Consider the following 20,541-nt stretch of genomic DNA (forward strand, 5'->3'; position numbering starts at 1 on the left):
AGACTCCAGCACTTTAATGTTAGAGGTAGGGGGCTGTTTTTTCAAGTAAGCTTAATAACAAATGTGATTTATTAAAGTCAGCTAATCCATCTATAGCTCACTAATGAAGTGGACAAAGAGAGTGTTGTTAGATGAATTTACGTGAGGTGGCTGACAGGTCTTGTCTGTTGCTGTGACACTTGTGTAGTGTCATTTTTTCCAGTGCATATCCAGGCCTTTCATATGTTAATGACATTATCTCCTAGTGGCCACTGTGTTGGACCTCCAAAGTTCTGTACCACCAGAATCAAGTCATGATTCATCATATGGCAAATTCCCAAACTAAACTGTACTGTCCTGGAACGATAACATTGTGAAGAAGTGCTGTGCACAGGCCAAATGCTTCACCATAAGGGGGAAGTGAAGGAGGAAACAATGGTTAGGGGGGGAAGAGAGAATCACCCATTCTCTCCTGTTACCTGTCCACCTGTTAGTGGCTCTGTACAAAGCAGAATTGTCCCAGGCCTAGGAGAAGACTACCTGTCCTCTTGATTGAGGATAGTGCATGGTGTAGAGAGACTGACAGAAGAGAAAAAGAGGTTTAAAAAAAAATAATAATTTGCATTAAAAAAATTAATGTGTATATATAGGAGGAAGCATTTCTTTAGTTGCTATTGTAGCCACATTGTAAATACATTCGTGAAGATTTCCTCTAATCTATTTCTAGTGAAATATGTGCTTTTTGTACCCATTTCTAATTTTACAATAAATACTGACCAGAGGAAATCTTCACATATGTATTAACGATATCACTACAATAGCGACCAGGAGAATTCTTCCCAAGTGAAATTACAGGATTATTTCAATCTTACAAAATCATAACAATAAATATAATTTCTGTTCAAGCTCATTGAATATTTCATTGTTCAGTTAAACCCTGTAGAGTGCATACCTGTTAGTTTAATGGTAATTATCCTTTAGATGACCTACACCCTCGTCTATCACTCCAAAAAGACCCCATGGAGGAAAATAAAATGATACAGCAGCCACTAGATGGAGCTTATTTTAAAATACTGTAGATTATAAAATTTAACTTAGCACATACTGTAGCTGTAAGGGAAATATACCAGCAGCAAGTCTTTGATAACTGGGCACTCAAATTATTGGGCCCAACATTGCTCTCTTCCCTGTTTGTGCATCTATTTATTTACTGTTTGATTTTGCAGGCAACACCATGGTTTCCTTGTTCAATGAACGTGGAGAGTTAAATGTTGGAGGATTCCAGCTCAAATTGAGAGGAGGGATGCCATCAAAAGAACAGACTCCTCTCACTGCATCGTCGCTAAATCATCAAGCTACAGTTCCCTGCTGCAGTTTGTTAATCCGACTTTTACCACACACGCAGGTAATTCATTGTGAGCTGAATTATAAGGCGGGAAGTTAATTCAGTATTTGTGTAGCTCTGGGGATGTACACTAGTTGATAAACAGTTCACTTTTGTAAGAAGTGGGTCCTATAAGGAATGAATGAAACTTGCTCTATGACAGCTCTCAGAAATGTCCCAAAATGTTTCACTTTGATGAATTACTTTGAAGTGCAGTTACTGTACTTATGTGGATACACACGGCATCCATGTTGCGCACCACAAGATCCCACAAACAGAAGTATGATGAATAACCAGTTAATCTGTGTTAAGTGGTGTTGATCGATGGGAGAATGTTGGTCAGTAAACTTTAGCCTTGAAAATCTCCGGCGCTTTCTGGCATACTCCCGCTATAACTTTGGCGAGAGTACGCTGGAAGGGCCAGCAATCTAGGCCAGGACGTGGATATATGCTGCGAATTATATATACATTGCGCAGCAGTTTCCAGGACGGCCTATATGGGCGGGCGTGGGGGTGGAGCCTCCGCCTACCCCAAACCAAGCCCTCAGGATAAGTGAGCACAACCGGCAGGGGGGGTGGCGAGGACTCAGAGTGACCCAGTATAGGTGAGACCAGGCTCACCTACCCATCAAAGGGCAGAAATGGAGCTACTTGAGGGTTCCAGCCTGGATCCCTGAAGAAAAATCTCAAATTTTTATGTAAAAATATTTTAAAGCAACCCCTTAATAAGGGATCTGCAGGAGGCAACTTCCAAGGGGTGTGGTGGGGGGGAGGGGGGGGGGAGTGGAAGGAACTTGCCCCATCTTCCCACCTCCAGCCCAGTACTCCTCCGCTGAACTTTCCGGGCCCTCAAACATGGCAGACACCCTAGATTTTCCCCTAGTACTGCAGGCACCTGTGCAAAACAGGGGACCTCCCCCTGACCCCAGAAAGTCCGCTGGGTTTAGTGGGAGACGTACTGGGAGGGCACTTACGCTGAGATGTGCTCCCTTTGCAGATTTTCAGAGCCCTAATAAACAGTTTTATAAACATTTAGAGATCATCAGGCTGGCTAGCAGGCAAACTAGTTGAGAAAATTCACTCATAAAACTGAGAAAAGTTGAAGAAAAACCGACTTATCTGTTGTGACCCTTGTGCTTAGGGGTTCTTTTCTACTATCCTGGTTAAAGATTGATGGTGACAAGCAGCTGCAAGCATGAGGGTCAGGTTTCAGTCAGAGTTTGAAATTTTAAATCCTGTGCGCTTATCTGTGCATCAGTCGCCCCTTGCACTCCTCGATGTGGACATTTAAAGTTTGAGAAACATTTTGCCTCTCCTAGCATCGCTGGATGCCTATGGTGTCCCATCCAGTGTTGCTGAGATGATAATAATGGGAAATTGGGGCACTGGCCTCACATTTGCTGGAAAATCCCTTGGGCTTCAAAATGGGTGGGGATTTAGTGGTACAGGTCCATGACTTAGTAATGCCGCTAAACTTAAGGACAATCCTGCCTTTGATGTGTTATGGCAAAACTCAGCTTAGACTTGGAATTGAACCTGGGATATTCTGGTCTTTCTAGCCTAACATTACAGCAGGGGTACCTTTACCCACAGTGCCATGAAAGGAGCTTAGCTTTTCTATTCTACCACCTGAAGGTGTCTGAATATGGGTGAGAATACTGAAAGCAAAATAAAAACTTCCATTTGCATGATGTAGTAAGTTTCTTTTTGCTCAGTTGTACCCGTGTCCCTTTCCATCTGATCCCTCTGGATCAGCATCAAAAATAAATAAATTGCTTGCTCTGGTGATCATAAATATAACAATGACACCCCTTTTCCAAAATGCCCATGTTTTTCTTTATTTTGGCCAGGATCCGGTGCCCCCTCCAGACTATCTGAGTGGATTTTACTTCACAGAGGATGCGAAACCAAATAAATCCGAGCTGGAGGTAATCTCATCCTTCCAGAAGGACAAGGAGTTCCCAATCTCTGTGGGTAATGCAGCAGCACAGTTAATGAGCAAGGAGCGGACTCAAGGTAAGGACTTACTTTAGGGTGCATTCCTGTTTGGGCTGAATTAGCTGATCATGCTTGACTGTGATGGAACCACACCCAGGCAAGAGTCAGTGTATTTGGGAGACAAGAGAGAAAACTGAAAAAAAAAGGATACATTTCTGAATCTTCAAATGAAGCACTGCAATGATTTTCAAGACACTTAACCAGTAACATAAGATAAGTAGATGAATTCTCAGTTTCAATAGACGCAATTGTTTTTATTCTCACCACTTCTCCCATCCCTGTTCCCTCTTCTTCTGAAGACATTCACTTCTTACCGGAATGCAGTTCAAAGGCACTGCCCTCTGGTACCTCGTCCAAGTGACCATTGTTGACGTGTGAATCAATACGGTGAGCGTCAGCAGACTCTTGGTGTGCATCATCACAGCTGTAACCCATCCTGTCCTCTACACATACGCACTTCTAGCAGGGATTGTCAGCTAGTGGTCAGGGATTGTCAGATAGTGATCAGGAGTGGGGGCTTTGACTGATTTTCCTCTACCTAACCCAGAAGCACTGAGGCCAAATGTGGCACCACCTCTGCCACTCCAGCTGGGATCAGCGAATTCAGCACAGACCGGGGCTCAAACCTGGAACCTTTCTGGTCTGCATGATGCAGCTACTCCTTGGATAAATACAATGAGCCATTCGGAGAGCCAAATACATCATTTTACATTGACAAACATTACAGTGTGTGTACATATCCTGTGTGTTTACCTCTCTCTGTCACCTTCTCACCTAGTCTCCGCTGGGGGACCTCCAACTGACAACATGACCAAGATTGGGAATACTTTGCATGAACCTACCTCTTTTCTTTCTCTCAGTAGAACCACAAATTGGATTCTTACTTTTAGTTTTAAGTGTGGTAAAATATATTTTTGCAGGGAAAGAGGAAGCATGCAACTAACAGTAAATAAAAGACTGAGTTAACAAAAATCAATGTACTTTAGTGCAGAAATAAAAGATATTTTGCCAACCTTTCCAACACACATCTATATAAAGACAACCAAAATATTTAGTTAAACAAAACGTACAGTGGAACCTTTTAACATAGAATAACAACATGGAAACAGGCCGTTCAGCCCAACCAAAGTTCATGTTAGTGTTTATCCTCCACACAAGCAGTGGTTCTAATCCCATGTGCCTGCTCTGTTCCCATACCCCTTTATTCCCCTGTCCTTCAACCACCTCTAAACTATTCTTAAATGTTGAAGGTGCATCAGCTTGAAAACAATGTTTGGCAAACTTTATCTTTTCTTTGTTTTGTGCATTTACGAATAAACATGATTCAAAGTACATCATTATGCTGCATGTGTGTAATGTCATTGTTATAATGACATATGAAAGTATGCAATCAATGTAGGCTCATATGGAGCATAAACACCGGCATAGACCAGTTGGGCCGAATGGCCCGTTTCTGTGCTATAAATTCTATGTAATCTGAAAAGGCCCTTGCACTTGTCAATCCTGTTCCATTCTCAAATTTATATACAATCTGCTCTATCATGGACTCTACCATACCCTACCCATTTAATCTCCTGAGGAAAGGTTCTGGATAGTTTCTTCCTGCGCACCCCTTCCAACCAAGGTCGATCAAGCGGATCTCCAGAATGTCTGCCTAACCTTGCATGCGTTGGCCAAATGTTCATCCAATTCTCTTTTAAAGAGGAAAATGATATGCAGCTTCTCTGATTTTTCTCCCTTCCTGACGAAAAAGGTATCCCAAGCCCCCTCTATGCCTTAGGAGTAAGAAGGTCTCAGTTTTGATTTCCAGTCTGTGCTAAGTTGCTTGATTTCATCTAGGGCAGTAGTTTTGATGCTACAATTGACCTCAGTATCCCAAAGTATGCACTGGGTGCCTGATTGTTGTTCAGTGACTCTTTCTGGACACACACATCAGGAGGGAACAGGTTTGGATGCATCTGTGATGCCCTACATAGTTCAGTAGCCTGCTGACACTCAGGGTCCAGGCTTGTGAATGAAGAATTGCCACTTGAGTTGTGTATCAAAGGGCTGTCAGTACCTGTGGATATTAGGGAGAGGAGAGGGAGAGAATTAGAGCAAATAGACCTGCCCCTTTTTGAGGTCAATTTCAGGATGTTTTGAACTGGATGTAATTTCTCAGGCATTATACCTACATACAGCTGCCCAAGGTGATATTGAATTACCTGCTCGATGAATGCACTGTTTTCTTTCCTCGTAGTAAAGGGGCAGGTGGTTTCCATCAACCGATTCATGACCTCAGCCCAACTCTGGGGTCAAAAGGTGGGATTTTATATTCCAGAATGAGTACAACTGCAGTAAATAACTCTCCAGCCTTTACATAAGACCACTTTATTTGGCTGGAAATTCACCCGAAATATTGTAGATTTTGTAGCTGTCACATAAAATGGAGTTCAATGTTGGAAGTGTTTGGTTGCATTCAGACAATCGATGCTGTGCACTGACCTCTAGTGGACTGGCTTAATTAACTGCACTGTATTGTTCCTAACCCACATACTATGCAGACAGCAGGCTAGAAGAGGGCAAGCCTCTAGGGTAAAGAATATTGCTACTGTATTATTCTTGGAGACTCTTTAATCTGATGCACTGTTTCTGTGGTGTTTTAATCTGCCATGATTGATCAGAATGGGAAACGCACTCCTATTTCCTACAGACACTTGGATCAATTAATTAATGGACTTGCATGCCTTTATAAAATGATCAATCATAGGTAATGATATTATAACAACAATTTGCATTTACATAGTGCCTTTAATGTGGTAAAATGTCCCAAGTTTCTTCATAGGAGAGATTATCAAACAAAATTTGACACCGAGCCACGTGAGATATTAGGAAAGGTGACCAAAAGCTTGGTCAAAGGGGTAGGTTTTAAGAAGCATCTTAAAGGAGAGAGAGAGTCAGAGAGACAGAGAGGTTTAGGAAGGTAATTCCAGTGTTTAGAGCCTAGGCAGCTGAAGGCACGGCACCAATGGTGGAGCAATGGAAATCGGGGATGCACAAGAGGCCAGAATTGGAGGAGCACAGAGATCTCAGAGGGTTGTAGAGCTGGAGGAGGTTACAGAGATAGGGAGGGGTGAGGCAATGAAGGGATTTGAAAACAAGGATGAGAATTTTAAAATTGAGGCGTTGCCAAACCGATAACCAATGTGGGTCAGCGATCACAGGGGTGATGGGTGAACGGGACTTGGTGCGAGTTAGGATACGGGCAGCAGAGTTTTGGATGAGCTCACATTTTTGGAGGGTGCAAGGTGGGAGGCCAGCCAGGAGAGTTTGGAATGGTCGAGTCTAGAGGTAATAAAGGCATGGATGAAGGTTTCAGCACAGATGAGCTGAGGCAGGGGCGGAGCTGGGCAGTTCAAGAGGCAGTTAGATGCTTTGCTTGGGGAGGATCGTCATAAGTTTTTTTGGAAGGATGATCTAAATGGTCTGAATGGCCTCTCTCATCTGTACTTTGTGATTGAGGTGAGCAGTGTTGGAGAATGAAACAACCATTGTTATCAATCAGCCATTTTCACAGAATCATGGAATCATGCAGCACAGAAGGAGGCCATTTGGCCCATCGTGCCTGTGCCAGCTCTTTGAAAGAGTTATCCAATCAGTCCCGCTTCCCTGCTCTTTCCCCATAGCCCTGCAATTTTTTCCTTTTCATATCCAATTCCCTTTTGAAAGTTACTATTGAATCTGCTTCCACCACCCTTTCAGGCAGCGCGTTCCAGATCATAACAACTCACTGAGTAGAAACATTTCTCCTCATCTCCCCCCTGGTTCTTTTGCCAATTATCTTAAATCTGTGTCCTCTGGTTACCAACCCTCCTGCCAGTGGTTTCTCCTTACTTACTGTTGTAGCCTTTTTGAGGATGCTAATTTTTTCTCAGTTTGGGCAGTTTTTTTTGTTGTGGTCTCATGCCCTTTAAGACTTACACTAGCACTTGAGTTGAGACTGCTGAACCATTTCATATTGGACCCAGCAGGTAGAGGAGACTTTTATCCATCAGCTTGTGTGGACTTTGAACATGGATCCCAGAGATGAAAGGGTAGTGTGTTAGTTCAATGCTCACAGATATACCTTTTAAAGTCATCACAGAACAGGATCATGGGAGGTAAGTTTTAATAAGAGATTTGAACTGCTAGAGTGCTTCTAGTGTTGCTGGTACTAACCTTTGATCAGAGAGATGTCAAATGATTTTTTTAAATTTGTTGATGGGATGTGGGTGTCGTTGGCAAGGCCAGCATTTATTGCCCATCCCTAATTCCCCTTGAGAAGGTGGTGATGAGCCACCTTCTTGAACCGCTGCAGTCCGTGTGGTGAAAGTTTTCCCACAGTGCTGTTAGGTAGGAAGTTTCAGGATTTTGACCCAGCGACGATGAAGGAACGGCGATATATTTCCAAGTCGGGATGGTGTGTGATTTCGAAGGGAATGTGCAGGTGGTGTTGTTCCCATGTGCCTGCTGCTCTTGTCCTTCTAGGTGGTAGAGGTCGCGGGTTTGGGAGATGCTGTCGAAGAAGCCTTGGCAAGTTGCTACAGTGCATCCTGTAGATGGTACACACTGCAGCCACAGTGCGCCAGTGGTGAAGGGAGTGAATGTTTAGGGTGGTGGATGGGGTGCCAATCAAGTGGGCTGTTTTGTCCTAGATGGTGTCGAGTTTCTTGAGTGTTGTTGGAGCTGCACTCATCCAGGCAAGTGGAGAGTATTCCATCACATTCCTGACTTGTGCCTTGTAGATGGTGGAAAGGCTTTGGGGAGTCAGGAGGTGAGTCACTCACCCCAGAATACTCAGCCTCTGACCTGCTTCTGCAGCCACAGTATTTATGTGGCTGGTCCAGTTAAGTTTCTGGTCAATGGTGACCCCCCAGGATGTTGATGGTGGGGGAGTCGGCGATGGATAATGCCGTTGAATGTCAAGGGGAGATGGTTGGACTCTCTCTTGTTGGAGGTGGTGATTGCCTGGCACTTGTCTGGCGCGAATGTTACTTGCCACTTATCAGTTCAAGCCTGGATGCTTTCCAGGTCTTGCTGCTTGTGGGCACGGGCTGCTTCATTATCTGAGGGGTTGCGAATGGAACTGAACACTGTGCAATCATCAGCGAACATCCCCATTTCTGACCTTATGATGGAGGGAAGGTCATTGATGAAGCAGCAGAAGATGGTTGGGCCTAAGACACTGCTCTGAGTAACTCCTGCAGCAATGTCCTGGGCTGAGATGATTGGCCTCCAATAACCACCACCATCTTCCTTTATGCTATGTGTGACTCCAGCCACTGGAGAGTTTTCCCCCTGATTCCCATTGACTTCAATTTTACTAGAGCTCCTTGGTGCCACACTCGGTCAAATGCTGCCTTGATGTCAAGGGCAGTCACTCTCACCTCACCTCCGGAATTCAGCTCTTCTGTCCAAGTTTCGACCAAGGCTGTAATGAGGTCTTGAGCTGAGTGGTCCTGGTGGAACCCAAACTGAGCATTGGTGAGCAGGTTATTGGTGAGTAAGTGCCACTTGATATAGCACTGTTGACGACACTTTACTGATGATTGAGAGTAAACTGATGGGGTGGTAATTGGCTGGATTGGATTTGTCCTGCTTTTTGTGGACAGGACATACATGGGCAATTTTCCACCTTGTCTGGTAGATGCCAGTGTTGTAGCTGTACTGGAACAGTTTGGATAGAGGCGTGGCTAGTTCTGGAGCACAAGTCTTCAGCACTACAGCCGGGATGTCGTCGGGGCCCATAGCCTTTGTTGTATCCAGTGCACTCAGCCATTTCTTGATATCACGTTGAGTGAATCGAATTGGCTGAAGACAGGCTTTTGTGATGGTGGGGATAGCTGGAGGAGGCCGAGATGGATCATCCACTCGGCACTTCTGGCTGAAGATGGTTACAAACGCTTCAGCCTTGTCTTTTGCAATCACATGCTGGACTCTGCCATCATTGAGGATGGGGGTGTTCATGGAGCCTCCTCCTCCCGTTCGTTGTTTAATTGTCCACCACCATTCATGACTGGATGTGGCATGACTGCAGAGCTTTGATCTGAACCTTCCAGAATAAATGAGCTATATGTCAACCATTTTCAGCTACATATATTTAATTTATATAAGTGCTTTAAAGATGAAGATATCAAAGTATCCATTATAGCCATAGCATTATCGTTGTACTGATCCTGCCAGTGAAACTGTTCACAAAGTTTTTTATACAGTAACAGTGCAATAACAACTTGCATTTATTTAGTGCCTTTGGACATAATAAATATTCCAAGATGCTTCACATAGGAGGAACTCAGTGCAGATACTGAGCAGTAGTGGAAGAGTTCGGAGAGTTGACCATAAGTGTAGGTTTTGAGGAGTTTTTTAATGATGGGGAGAAGTAGCAAAGTGAAGGGATTTCCAGAACCATGATGGCTGAGGGCTCGACCAGAGATGGAGGAACAGAGAATGCGGGTGTATAAAAGCCCAAAGTCAGAGGAACAAAATCATGGCTGGTATGGGGGATGTTGACGAGAGAGGGTGTGACGAGGCCATGGAGGGAATTGTAAGCAAGGACCAGGATTTTTAATTCACTGTGGTAACTGATCACACCTAAAACATTAACTTCTCTTTCTCATTCAGATGTGACTGTTCTATTTCCAATACATTTGTCGTGCTTCATGAGCACTTAAGCTTACAGTTCCCTCCATGGCCTCGCCACACCCTGCCTGACTCTGGGCTCCTATGCATCCATGTGGCTGACTGTGTTGTTGCAATCTGTTGTATATTAACGTAGCAAAATGCCTTGCCAGAATATTTACCATGATGACACGGATCCTTTGGAAACTTTATCTGAATGCCTTCTGGCTTCTGTGTAAGGCCTATATAATAACTATGTTTGGAATGCAGTGTCTATTCTCTCATAAAATCTTTGCTGTCTTTACAGTTCCTCCTGAACATTGGATGGCCTGGTATGAGGAAAGACTAGATGGCAGGAAACACCTCTTACCTCAGCAGCCACCAGCACACCTTAGTACAGTCCGTATGGTTCGATATCGCCAAAGAGCTGGTATCCGTCTTCGAATTTCCCAAGTCTATGGGTTGAAAGGTACGTGCGTTATTGTGTACTTCAATCCCATAACACAAATGTAATATGGGTTTGACAAAAAAAAATGGATTGCCTGTGATTGAATTTTTAACTTACATTTTTTAGTGCTGAAAATAAACATGTGAGTGGTTAAAGCCCAAAGTCTCACAGGATATTTTTCAAACGAAAAGCCAGGAGCTCAGAATTCAGACAGGCTGTCTGTGGTAGGCTTCACAAGGTATGATGTGTTAGGGAAATCACAATAGCAAGTCTAAGATGCTAATTGGATTAAATTACCGATTTCACATTGCATAGCAAGCATTATATACCATTATCAAAGATTGGCCATACATTTACAATTGATAAGTGTAATGCAGCCTTTTGTTTCACTATAACGACAACAGCCTGCATTTATATAGCGCCTTTAACATAGTAAAATGTCTCAAGGCACTTCACAGAAGCGTTATTACACAAAATTTGACACTGAGGCACATAAAGAGATATTGGGGCAGAAATTGCTTGGAGTGGCGAACTAGCAGTGCTCGCCACTCCATAGATATATACTAACCCACTAACTTGCTACGGTCTTTACTTCGGGCACTTCCTTCAATGTGAAGCGGAGAAGAGCCCAGCGTCAGTTCAAGCGAAGCTAGGACCCTGGGAGAAGCGAGGGAATCACACTCTCCCCTTGACCAATCAGATTGCAGCATTTTTGACACGCTGCCAAACTGTTTTTACAGGCTTAAAACCAGGAAGTGAACATTACAACATTAAAATCATTGTAAAAACAGCTATAGATAGTAAAAAAAGAGAGGTTATGAAATAATTGAACTAAATAAAAGAGACAGAAGGGAAAAGTAAAAAAAAAACTTCTTTAATATTTAAAATTTTTTTTAAAAAAAATTTAAGGACCAAAAACTATTAAAATAAGGAGAAATGAGATTCCACATTTTTAAAAAGTTAATTTTTAGTTGTTTGGCAGTCATTAAGACTTACCGTACTATTAAAACTAGTTTAGACCTGGTATTTTTAAGCGCACCTGTTGTGGCGATATTAGTTACTTTCCAGCTGGGCAGATGAGCAAGTTGGCGCTTTTTCAATGATTTCACTGATTGCAGCCGGCGATATACCTTTAATTTGAAGCTATCATGTCGCCGGCGAACCAATAGGAGCAAGTTCTGCATTTCCACGTTTCGCTGCGCATGTGCGAATACCAGAACTTGGTCCTCCATTTCGCCACTAATAACAGTGAGCACTGTTGACCTCACCATTATTTTGCAAGCAATTTCTGCCCCAATAGGACAGGTGACCAAAAGCTTGGTCAAAGACGTAGGTTTTAAGGAGTGACTTAAAGGAGGAGGGAGAGGTGGAGAGATGGAGAGGTTTAGGGAGGGAATTCCACAGCTTAGGGCCTAGGCAGCTGAAGGCACGGCCGCCAATGGTGGAGCGAAGGAAATCGGGGATGCAAGAGGCTAGAATTGGAGGTTATAATTGCAAAGAGATTTGAATTGTATTTCTGTGGGAAGCCTGTTTACCTGAAAGTCAGTTTTCAGCTTTCCGGCCAGCCGAAAGGTTCCCTGTTTTCTGTGTTTAGGATTGTATGAGTCAGCAGAGAAGCTAGGATTGTTTTGAAACTGCAGCATGATTCACAGCTTAAAAGTGAGCTTCTCTTTTAAGGTCTCTGTTTGGACAGAAAATTAGTAGTGACTTTATTATTTTATGTATCGCGTGTAGTGAAGTGATTTATTGTGTCATAAATGTACAGTTCATTTACCTGTTATACTGGTGGTTTAGAGCTTGAGTTGCAGTCTGTTAGAGTGTACATTCAGTCTGCTTTATTGATACATTTCAAGTAGCTGGTGTACAGACTATGGGTTCTCTGTTGCAATGCCTGGGTCTTGTTATCATTTGCCTAAATATTGGGCAGAGAAAGGTACACTCCAGATTGTAGGAGATGGAAGGTTTGTTTATTGAGTGGTTGGTGACATTGACCCAGGAAAATATCTAACATAAGAATCAAAAAAACGAGACAAATGGGGTATTCATTTTAAAAAGTATTGTATACTGTTATTCCCCACATTTTCAGTCATTTTTGTAATGTTTTAAGTAATTACAGAGTAATCAAATGTGAGTACTGCAGGCTACAAGCTGTGGTATTGGACTAGGAAGCCAGAGTTTGAGAGTACAAATCAAGTTGTGAAATCGAATTCAATAAATCTGATAATTTGTGAGCTAGCACCTGAAACAAAAATGACCCTGAAAGCTGCTGGATTGTTGTAAAAATCCAACTGGTTCATTAACATTGTTCAGGGAAGGAAACATGCCCCCCTCTCCCCCGCCCCCCCCCCCCCCATACCCAGTCTGACCTACATGTGACTTCCCCCATATATTGTGGTTGACTCTTAGGACAACCAGGGATGGGCAATAAATGCTTCCTTGCCTGTATCGCCCACATCCCAAGGACAAATTTAAAAATAGGTATTTAGATGCTTTATTACTTAATGCCACAGTTTAAGACTTGAAAGGGTCCATTACGCACTTGCATTAGTGACTGTAAATTAGCTGATTAATTACAACTGTAGTGTTAGACAATTAACTTTGTTCAGTTAACTAATGTTTTTTTTAAACTTCATTTTGCTCTTGTACAGGAGATGGCCTTTACGTGAGCGCTTTTGCCAGAATCCTGAAAGGAGGCGACGCACTGCGACTGCCTGAGACAGCTGAATCCGGGGGCAGAGATGAGAAATTCTTGACGCGTCAACATGATTTTACCAGCCTTCAGAGATCACCTCGCTGGATAGATCCGTCTTGGGTAAGGAGCAGGAAATGTGGATGGAATAATATTTTTTTAAAACACTTAACATTTATTTAGTGCCTTATTGCATCATCAAAATGTTTCAAAATGCTTCAGAACCAGTGAATTACTTTTTGAGTGCAGTGACTGTTGTTATGTAGGCGAATGACAAGTTCATCTGTTGATGAGACTCAGACAGTTCAAAGGGTACATATTAATCTGAATTTCAGATTTTTTGAAATTGTGAGGCTCACCAATGGGTGTCAGCTGGACTCAGTGTTAGCATTCTCAAGTCAGATCATCATAGGTTCAAGCTCCACCGTGGGACTGGAGTACTGCATTGTCGGAGGTGCCGTCTTTCAAATGAAACATTGAAAAAACTCCCATGGCAACGTTCGAAAAAGAGCAGGAGAGTTCTTCTGGTGTCCTGACCAACATTTATCCTTCAACAACGTGACCAAAAATAGATTAACAGGACATTCATCTCATTGCTGTGTGCATATTGGCTGTCACGTTTGCTTACCAAAAGTACACGTCAAAAAAAAATCGCAGTTTTTCAGTTCAGTGTTAAATGTTTGTTCTGTTGCAGTTGATAGTGCAAAAGAGGAAAGGATATAGAACTGATACAAACTGTCCATTGATTGTGATGTTTAGAACAGTTCTTAGCCACTAAAGACTTGTAAGTAATATATATCAGCTAAATATTCACAAGGCTCTACTTCTGGCATCAAGTCTTCCTCAAGAGGACTATGGATCGGAGTATCAGGTGTGGGAGTCAGCATGTCCGATTGCGGCCCTCATGATTTTCTGGTCATTAAAATGAATGACCGGAAAATCAGGAGGGTTACAAATCGGATTCACCCAATCCGCACTCCCATCCACCAAGACTCCATGCCAGAAGCAGAGCTCAGCAAAATGTACGCTTGTCTATCATGTCTGATGGCACCTTTTAACCTTTATCCCTCAGGTGTTACATCCATACTGGGATATCCACAGTGTGCTGCTGATCCAGATATTTGGTATCAATGTTATCTACACACCTGATCGTAGTGGTCAGCAACCAGGCCAAGTCACATCACGCACAGGAGAGGCACCAGAACTTGATGCTCTGTTACAGTTGGGGTGGTCAGCTGTTCCTCTTTTTTATGGGTAACGGCATCTTGATTCTTTTACGATTCATCCCCACAAGCATGGGATATCACTGAAGTTTTAAAGAGGCTTTGGCCTTGGTGGTTTAAGGCTTGCAAGCTACGTACTCCTACATCCACATGGTGCAGCGTGATTCTAACATGTTTGTTGATGCAACTGCTCAAAACAAGACAGTTTAGTATTGTGGAGCAGTCATTCTAGAAAATGCAAGTATAGTTTTACTCTTAAAATATTTAAAACATTACAGGAAATCCTTGAAAATATTCCAGCTTTTGCCTCATTTATATTTTTTCTAGTTTTCTCCCCTCCTTTCTCGAAGATGCTGAGGTACAGTTCCACAAGTGCCAGCAGCCGATACCTTACCCAAATGGCCATTGTTCACACATGAGCCTCGGCACTGAGAATTGGAAGGCTGGTTGAAAATGGAAAGCATCACAGCGTAGTCCAATCCTGTTTTTATCTGGTGTCCAAACACGTGCACCTACCCAGCAGGGTTACTGAACTGCAATTGGGATCAGGAACCCTGACTGAATTTTTTACCCACTCTCTTGCGGCGACGAGACCAACCGTAGCACTGTAACTGCCACTGGCAACTACTGTGTGGGTCGGCCAAGATAATCCGAACCAATATTTAGCAGGAGCTGGCTTGTCAATTTGCTGCTCCTCGTTTTTGAAGTCCCATTTCCTGAAGGTTTTTAAAAATCCTGTTCCCTGAGATTTATTAAAGCGTTACGTCCAGTTAATTTGTTAAAGTCATGCCCACCCCCCCCCCAGTTTAAAAAAAAGTCCCACTCCCTGAAATTGTTTTTAAAGTCCCGCTCCTGGGTCATCTTTTAAAGTCCTGCACCCCAGGGTATAGTAGCATAGTGGTTATGTTACTGGTCTAATAATCCTGAGTCATGAGTTCAAATCCTGCCACAGCAGCTGGGGAATTTAAATTCAATTAATTAAATAAAATCTGGAATTAAAATACTGGTATCAGTAATGGTGGCCATGAAACTACCGCATTGTCGTAAAAACCCATCTGGTTCACTAATGTCCTTTAGGGAAGGAAACCTGCCGTCCTTACCCGTTCTGGCCTATATGTGACTCTAGACCCACAGCAATGTTGTTGATTCTTAATTGCCCTCTGAAATGGCCTAGCAAGCCACTCAGTTGTAAAATCTCACTAAAAAAAGTCATCACAAGAATAAAACCGGACGGACCACTAGGCACCGGACTCGACAAAGGCAAACCAAGCCCAGTCGACCCTGCAAAGTCCTCCTCACTAACATCTGGGGACTTGTGCCAAAATTGGGAGAGCTGTCCCACAGACTAGTCAAGCAACAGCCTGACATAGTCATACTCACAGAATCATACCTTTCAGCCAACGTCCCAGACTCTTCCATCACCATCCCTGGGTATGTCCTGTCCCACCGGCAGGACAGACTGACCAGAGGTGGCGGTACAGTGATATACAGTCAGGAGGGAGTGGCCCTGGGAGTCCTCAACATTGACTGTGGACCCCATTAAATCTCATGGCATCAGGTCAAACATGGGCAAGGAAACCTCCTGCTGATTACCAACTCCCTCAGCTGATGAATCAGTCCTCCTCCATGTTGAACACCACTTGGAGGAAGCACTGAGGGTAGCAAGGGCACAGAATGTACTCTGGTTGGGGGACTTCAATGTCCGTCACCAAGAGTGGCTCGGTAGCACCACTACTGACCGAGCTGGCCGAGTCCTGAAGGACATAGCTGCTAGACTGGGCCTGCGGCAGGTGGTGAGCGAACCAACACGAGGGAAAAACTTACTTGACCTCATCCTCATCAATCTACCTGTCGCAGATGCATCTGTCCATGACAGTATTGGTAGGAGTGACCACCGCACAGTCCTCATGGAGATGAAGTCCCGTCTTCGCACTGTGGACACCATCCAACGTGTTGTGTGGCAGTACCACCGTGCTAAATGGGATAGATTCAGAACAGATCTAGCAGCTCAAAACTGGGCATCCATGAGTTGCTGTGGGCCATCAGCAGCAGCAGAATTGTATTCCAGCACAATCCGTAACCTCATGGCCCGGCATATTCCTCACTCTACCATTACCAACAAGCCAGGGGATCACCCCGGTTCAATGAGGAATGTAGAAGAGCTTGCCAGGAGCAGCACCAGGCGTACCTAAAAATGAGGTGCCAACCTGGTGAAGCTACAACTCAGGACTATATACATGCTAAACAGCGGAAGCAACATGCTAATAGACAGAGCTAAGTGATTCCACAACCAACGGATCAGATCAAAGCTCTGCAGTCCTGCCACATCCAGTCGTGAATGGTGGTGGACAATTAAACAACTAACGGGAGGAGGAGGCTCTGTAAACATCCCCATCCTCAATGATGGCGGAGTCCAGCACGTGAATGCAAAAGACAAGGCTGAAGCGTTTGCAACAATCTTCAGCCAGAAGTGCCAAGTGGATGATCCATTTCGGCCTCCTCCCAATATCCCCACCAACACAGAAGCCAGTCTTCAGCCAATTTGATTCACTCCACGTGATATCAAGAAACGGCTGAGTGCACTGGATACAGCAAAGGCTATGGGCCCCAACAACATCTCGGCTGTAGTACTGAAGACTTGTGCTCCAGAACTAGCCGCGCCTCTATCCAAGCTGTTCCAGTACAGCTACAACACTGGCATCCGCCAAGACCACTCGGCTCCAGACCTCATTACAGCCTTGGTCCAAACATGGACAAAAGAGCTGAATTCCAGAGGTGAGGTGAGAGTGACTGCCCTTGACATCAAGGCAGCATTTGACCGAGTGTGGCACCAAGGAGCCCTAGTAAAATTGAAGTCACTGGTAGTGGTTGTTGGAGGCCAATCATCTCACGCCCAGGACATTGCTGCAGGAGTTCCTCAGAGCAGTGTTCTAGGCCCAACCATCTTCAGCTGCTTCATCAATAATCTTCCCTCTATCATAAGGTCAGAAATGGGGATGTTCGCAGATGATTGCAGTGTTCGGTTCCATTCGCAACCCCTCAAATAATGAAGCAATCCGAGCCCGCATGCAGCAAGACCTGGACAACATCCAGGCTTGGGCTGATAAGTGGCAAGTAACATTCGTGCCCGACAAGTGCCAGGCAATAACCATCTCCAACAAGAGAGAGTCTAACCATCTCCCCTTGGCATTCAATGGCATTACCATCGCCGAATCCCCAACTATCAACATCCTGGGGGTCACCATTGACCAGAAACTTAACTGGACCAGCCATATAAATACTGTGGCTACAAGAGCAGGTCAGAGGCTGGGTATTCTGCGGCGAGTGACTCACCTCCTGACTCCCGAAAGCCTTTCCACCATCTACAAGGCACAAGTCACGAGTGCGATGGAATACTCTCCACTTGCCTGGATGAGTGCAGCTCCAACAACACTCAAGAAGCTCGACACCATCCAGGACAAAGCAGCCCGCTTGATTGGCACCCCATCCACCACCCTAAACATTCACTCCCTTCACCACCGATGCACTGTGGCTGCAGTGTGTACCATCCACAGGATGCACTGCAGCAACTCGCCAAGGCTTCTTCAACAGCACCTCCCAAACCCGCGACCTCTACCACCTAGAAGGACAAGAGCAGCAGGCACATGGGAATACCACCACCTGCACATTCCCCTCGAAGTCACACACCATCCCGATTTGGAAATATATCGCCGTTCCTTCATCGTCGCTGGGTCAAAATCCTGGAACTCCCTTCCTAACAGCACTGTGGGAGAACCTTCACCATACGGACTGCAGCGGTTCAAGAAGGCGGCTCACCACCACCTTCTCAAGGGCAATTAGGGATGGGCAATAAATGCTGGCCTTGCCAGCGATGCCCACATCCCATGAACGAATAAAAAAAACCCAGGGTTTTTTTTTTAAATTCTACTCTGAGAGTTTCTTTTTATTAAAGTCCGGTTCCTTACCTGATTGAGAGACTGATCCGGCTTCCCTCATCTTCCCTGTTGCTGCTTCTCATGCGACAGCTCCAATGCTGTAGGAAGTAGTGAAAAGAAAAATGTTGATGGGGCAAAAAGGAGAAAGAGATCAGAAAGAAGAGAAAAACGAAAAGTGGAAAGTAAGAAGAGGAGAAGCAAAATGATGGAGGAGAAAGTGAGAAGCAGAAGAGGAGGAGAGAGAGGGAACAGAATTGAAGGAGGAGAACAAGAGTAACATGTGAAGGGGAGAGAGAGGGAAACAGAAGTGAAGGAGGAGAGAGGGACATTTTTCACACATGTACCACTAGAGACATGTAAGAGACTGAGAGGGAGATTGTCCTCTTTGCGGCAGAGTTAAGGTGTTGGGGTTTCTGCCCACCTGCCCATAACTGCCCCAACACAACCCATTCTTCTGGGTTGGGGTTCATTCCATGTGCATGGTGGGCTCCAGGTGGGATTTCCACCGTCACAAAGGAGCCCACCAATGCAACCAGGGAAACAACAGAAGAGGTGGCGAGGGACATTAAAGGGGCAGAGTTCCCCAAAGATCAAAGTATTTGGGATCGTCTGAAGAGTGAGAAGGCCACTACAAGGCCCTCTTCCTCCACTGGGGGAACTTGGGGCCTTTACTGCCGCTTCCAGGGGCCTACCACCACCTTCCATGTTTAAGAATATAAAAATGTTTTATTAACCATGTGATTCTACAGTGGATCTAAAAGAAAAAACCTGAGAGGGCAGACGGGGCCTCAGTTTAACGTCTCATCTGAAAGACGAAAAACAAAGTAACAAGATTGAGGAAGATGATTGACGAAGCCTCGTACGTTATAACATTCACCCAGCTGCATAAACACTGCCCTGCAGGAAACAGGAAAGGAGCGAGGTTGGGGTTTGCAACGATGCATCTGCAGCTCCTGCCTCCAGTGCTGCAGAGTGCTACAGACTAATCAGTTACATTAGCTGAACTGTCCTGTCTTTTATCTCTCTCTCCTTCCAGTCCGTATGTGAAGACCGGCGTCCATAATGCTCCACTTTTTCAAGGCTCTCCGGATGCTGTGAGTATTCAGAAATCTTGAAACCTTTTACCGACTGAGAGATATCAAGAGTTATACAAAACAGTTTGTGCTCTGTGGTTTTAGCTACCTCTCTGTCCCTACTGCAGCTTTTCCTTCAAACATTTACAATATGAATTGAATTTTTCATGAATCACTTATTCCCCCCAATTTTGTTTCTTTAGTGCAATATTTTTCAATTGCAAAATATACTTTGCAGAGCTTAATTTAAATTTTCACCAATTTCAATAGTAATGCCTCAATGCGTGCCATTTTGCAACCTTTGGCTATGTCTGCTCTGAAGTGGTTGAAAAACAGGCTTAAAAATTAACTTAAACCCTTTAAGTCAGATGCAGGTGGTTTGTGAAGAATAAATCACTAGTGTTGTAACCGCCATGACTTGCATGTATTTATATAGTACATGCCACTTCATGCTGTATTTTGAACTGCTCTCCAGCATGTTTGTTGCACTTCAGGGTAAAGGGAGGAATACTTTGGGAGGCTGTACAGCGGGGTTGCAATATGCTTTCAGTGAAGCCTTCTACTTATTGCCTCCGCATTGTTGGTACAGATCTGGGACACGTTAGTTCAGACCTGCTTCAGCATGCATACCAGTAATTCTTGTTACCCTGCATATTAATAAGAAATTGACAGCAAAATCAATATAATTGATGATTTATTAATTAAGTACTGGATCAACTTTTGTTTGTTCTAAAAATCATTTCAAGTTCTCCTGATGGCTTTTTCGGGAGAGCTGTGCAGACCAGGATGATCCCAGGTTTGATAACCAGGTTGTGTTGAATTAATCAATCTCAGCTGGGATGGCAGTAGGGGTGCTTCAGTTGGCCTCCACGCCTTTGGGGTATGAAGGGAAAATGGCTCAAACTTCTAGCTTCTGGTCACTATCCAGTGCAGGAAATACACGTGTGTAGACACCAGGTGAGACCAGGATCGGGTTTGAGTATAATGCTGCACTGTGGTCGACACTCACTGTCAAGGATCACACATGAACATTGACCGTTTGGACAAGGTACTGGCAGGTGCCCAGTTCCTATAGAATCAGCATCTTCAAGAGAGAAGGGGAGAATTTTTAAAAAGAGGGCTTTTTATAACATTATCCAAACCCTTAAGTGAATCAAAGATTGTCATATATTTTTA

The 20,541-nt window shown here is 44.2% G+C and overlaps 1 protein-coding gene across 1 annotated transcript in view; it reads left to right on the plus strand.

The window, feature by feature from the left end:
* Positions 1 to 20,541, plus strand: part of LOC137299233 (uncharacterized) — an 81,789-nt gene that overhangs the window by 47,427 nt on the left and 13,821 nt on the right. Inside the window, exons 21-26 of the mRNA XM_067967895.1 lie at positions 1,206 to 1,384; positions 3,214 to 3,379; positions 10,305 to 10,466; positions 13,094 to 13,257; positions 14,207 to 14,388; positions 19,329 to 19,386. Of these exons, the coding sequence (XP_067823996.1) occupies positions 1,206 to 1,384; positions 3,214 to 3,379; positions 10,305 to 10,466; positions 13,094 to 13,257; positions 14,207 to 14,388; positions 19,329 to 19,386 (911 nt within the window). The remainder of the gene's footprint in view (positions 1 to 1,205; positions 1,385 to 3,213; positions 3,380 to 10,304; positions 10,467 to 13,093; positions 13,258 to 14,206; positions 14,389 to 19,328; positions 19,387 to 20,541) is intronic.

The sequence above is a fragment of the Heptranchias perlo genome, chromosome 28 (assembly GCF_035084215.1).
Source record: "Heptranchias perlo isolate sHepPer1 chromosome 28, sHepPer1.hap1, whole genome shotgun sequence".
Classification (NCBI taxonomy): domain Eukaryota; kingdom Metazoa; phylum Chordata; class Chondrichthyes; order Hexanchiformes; family Hexanchidae; genus Heptranchias; species Heptranchias perlo.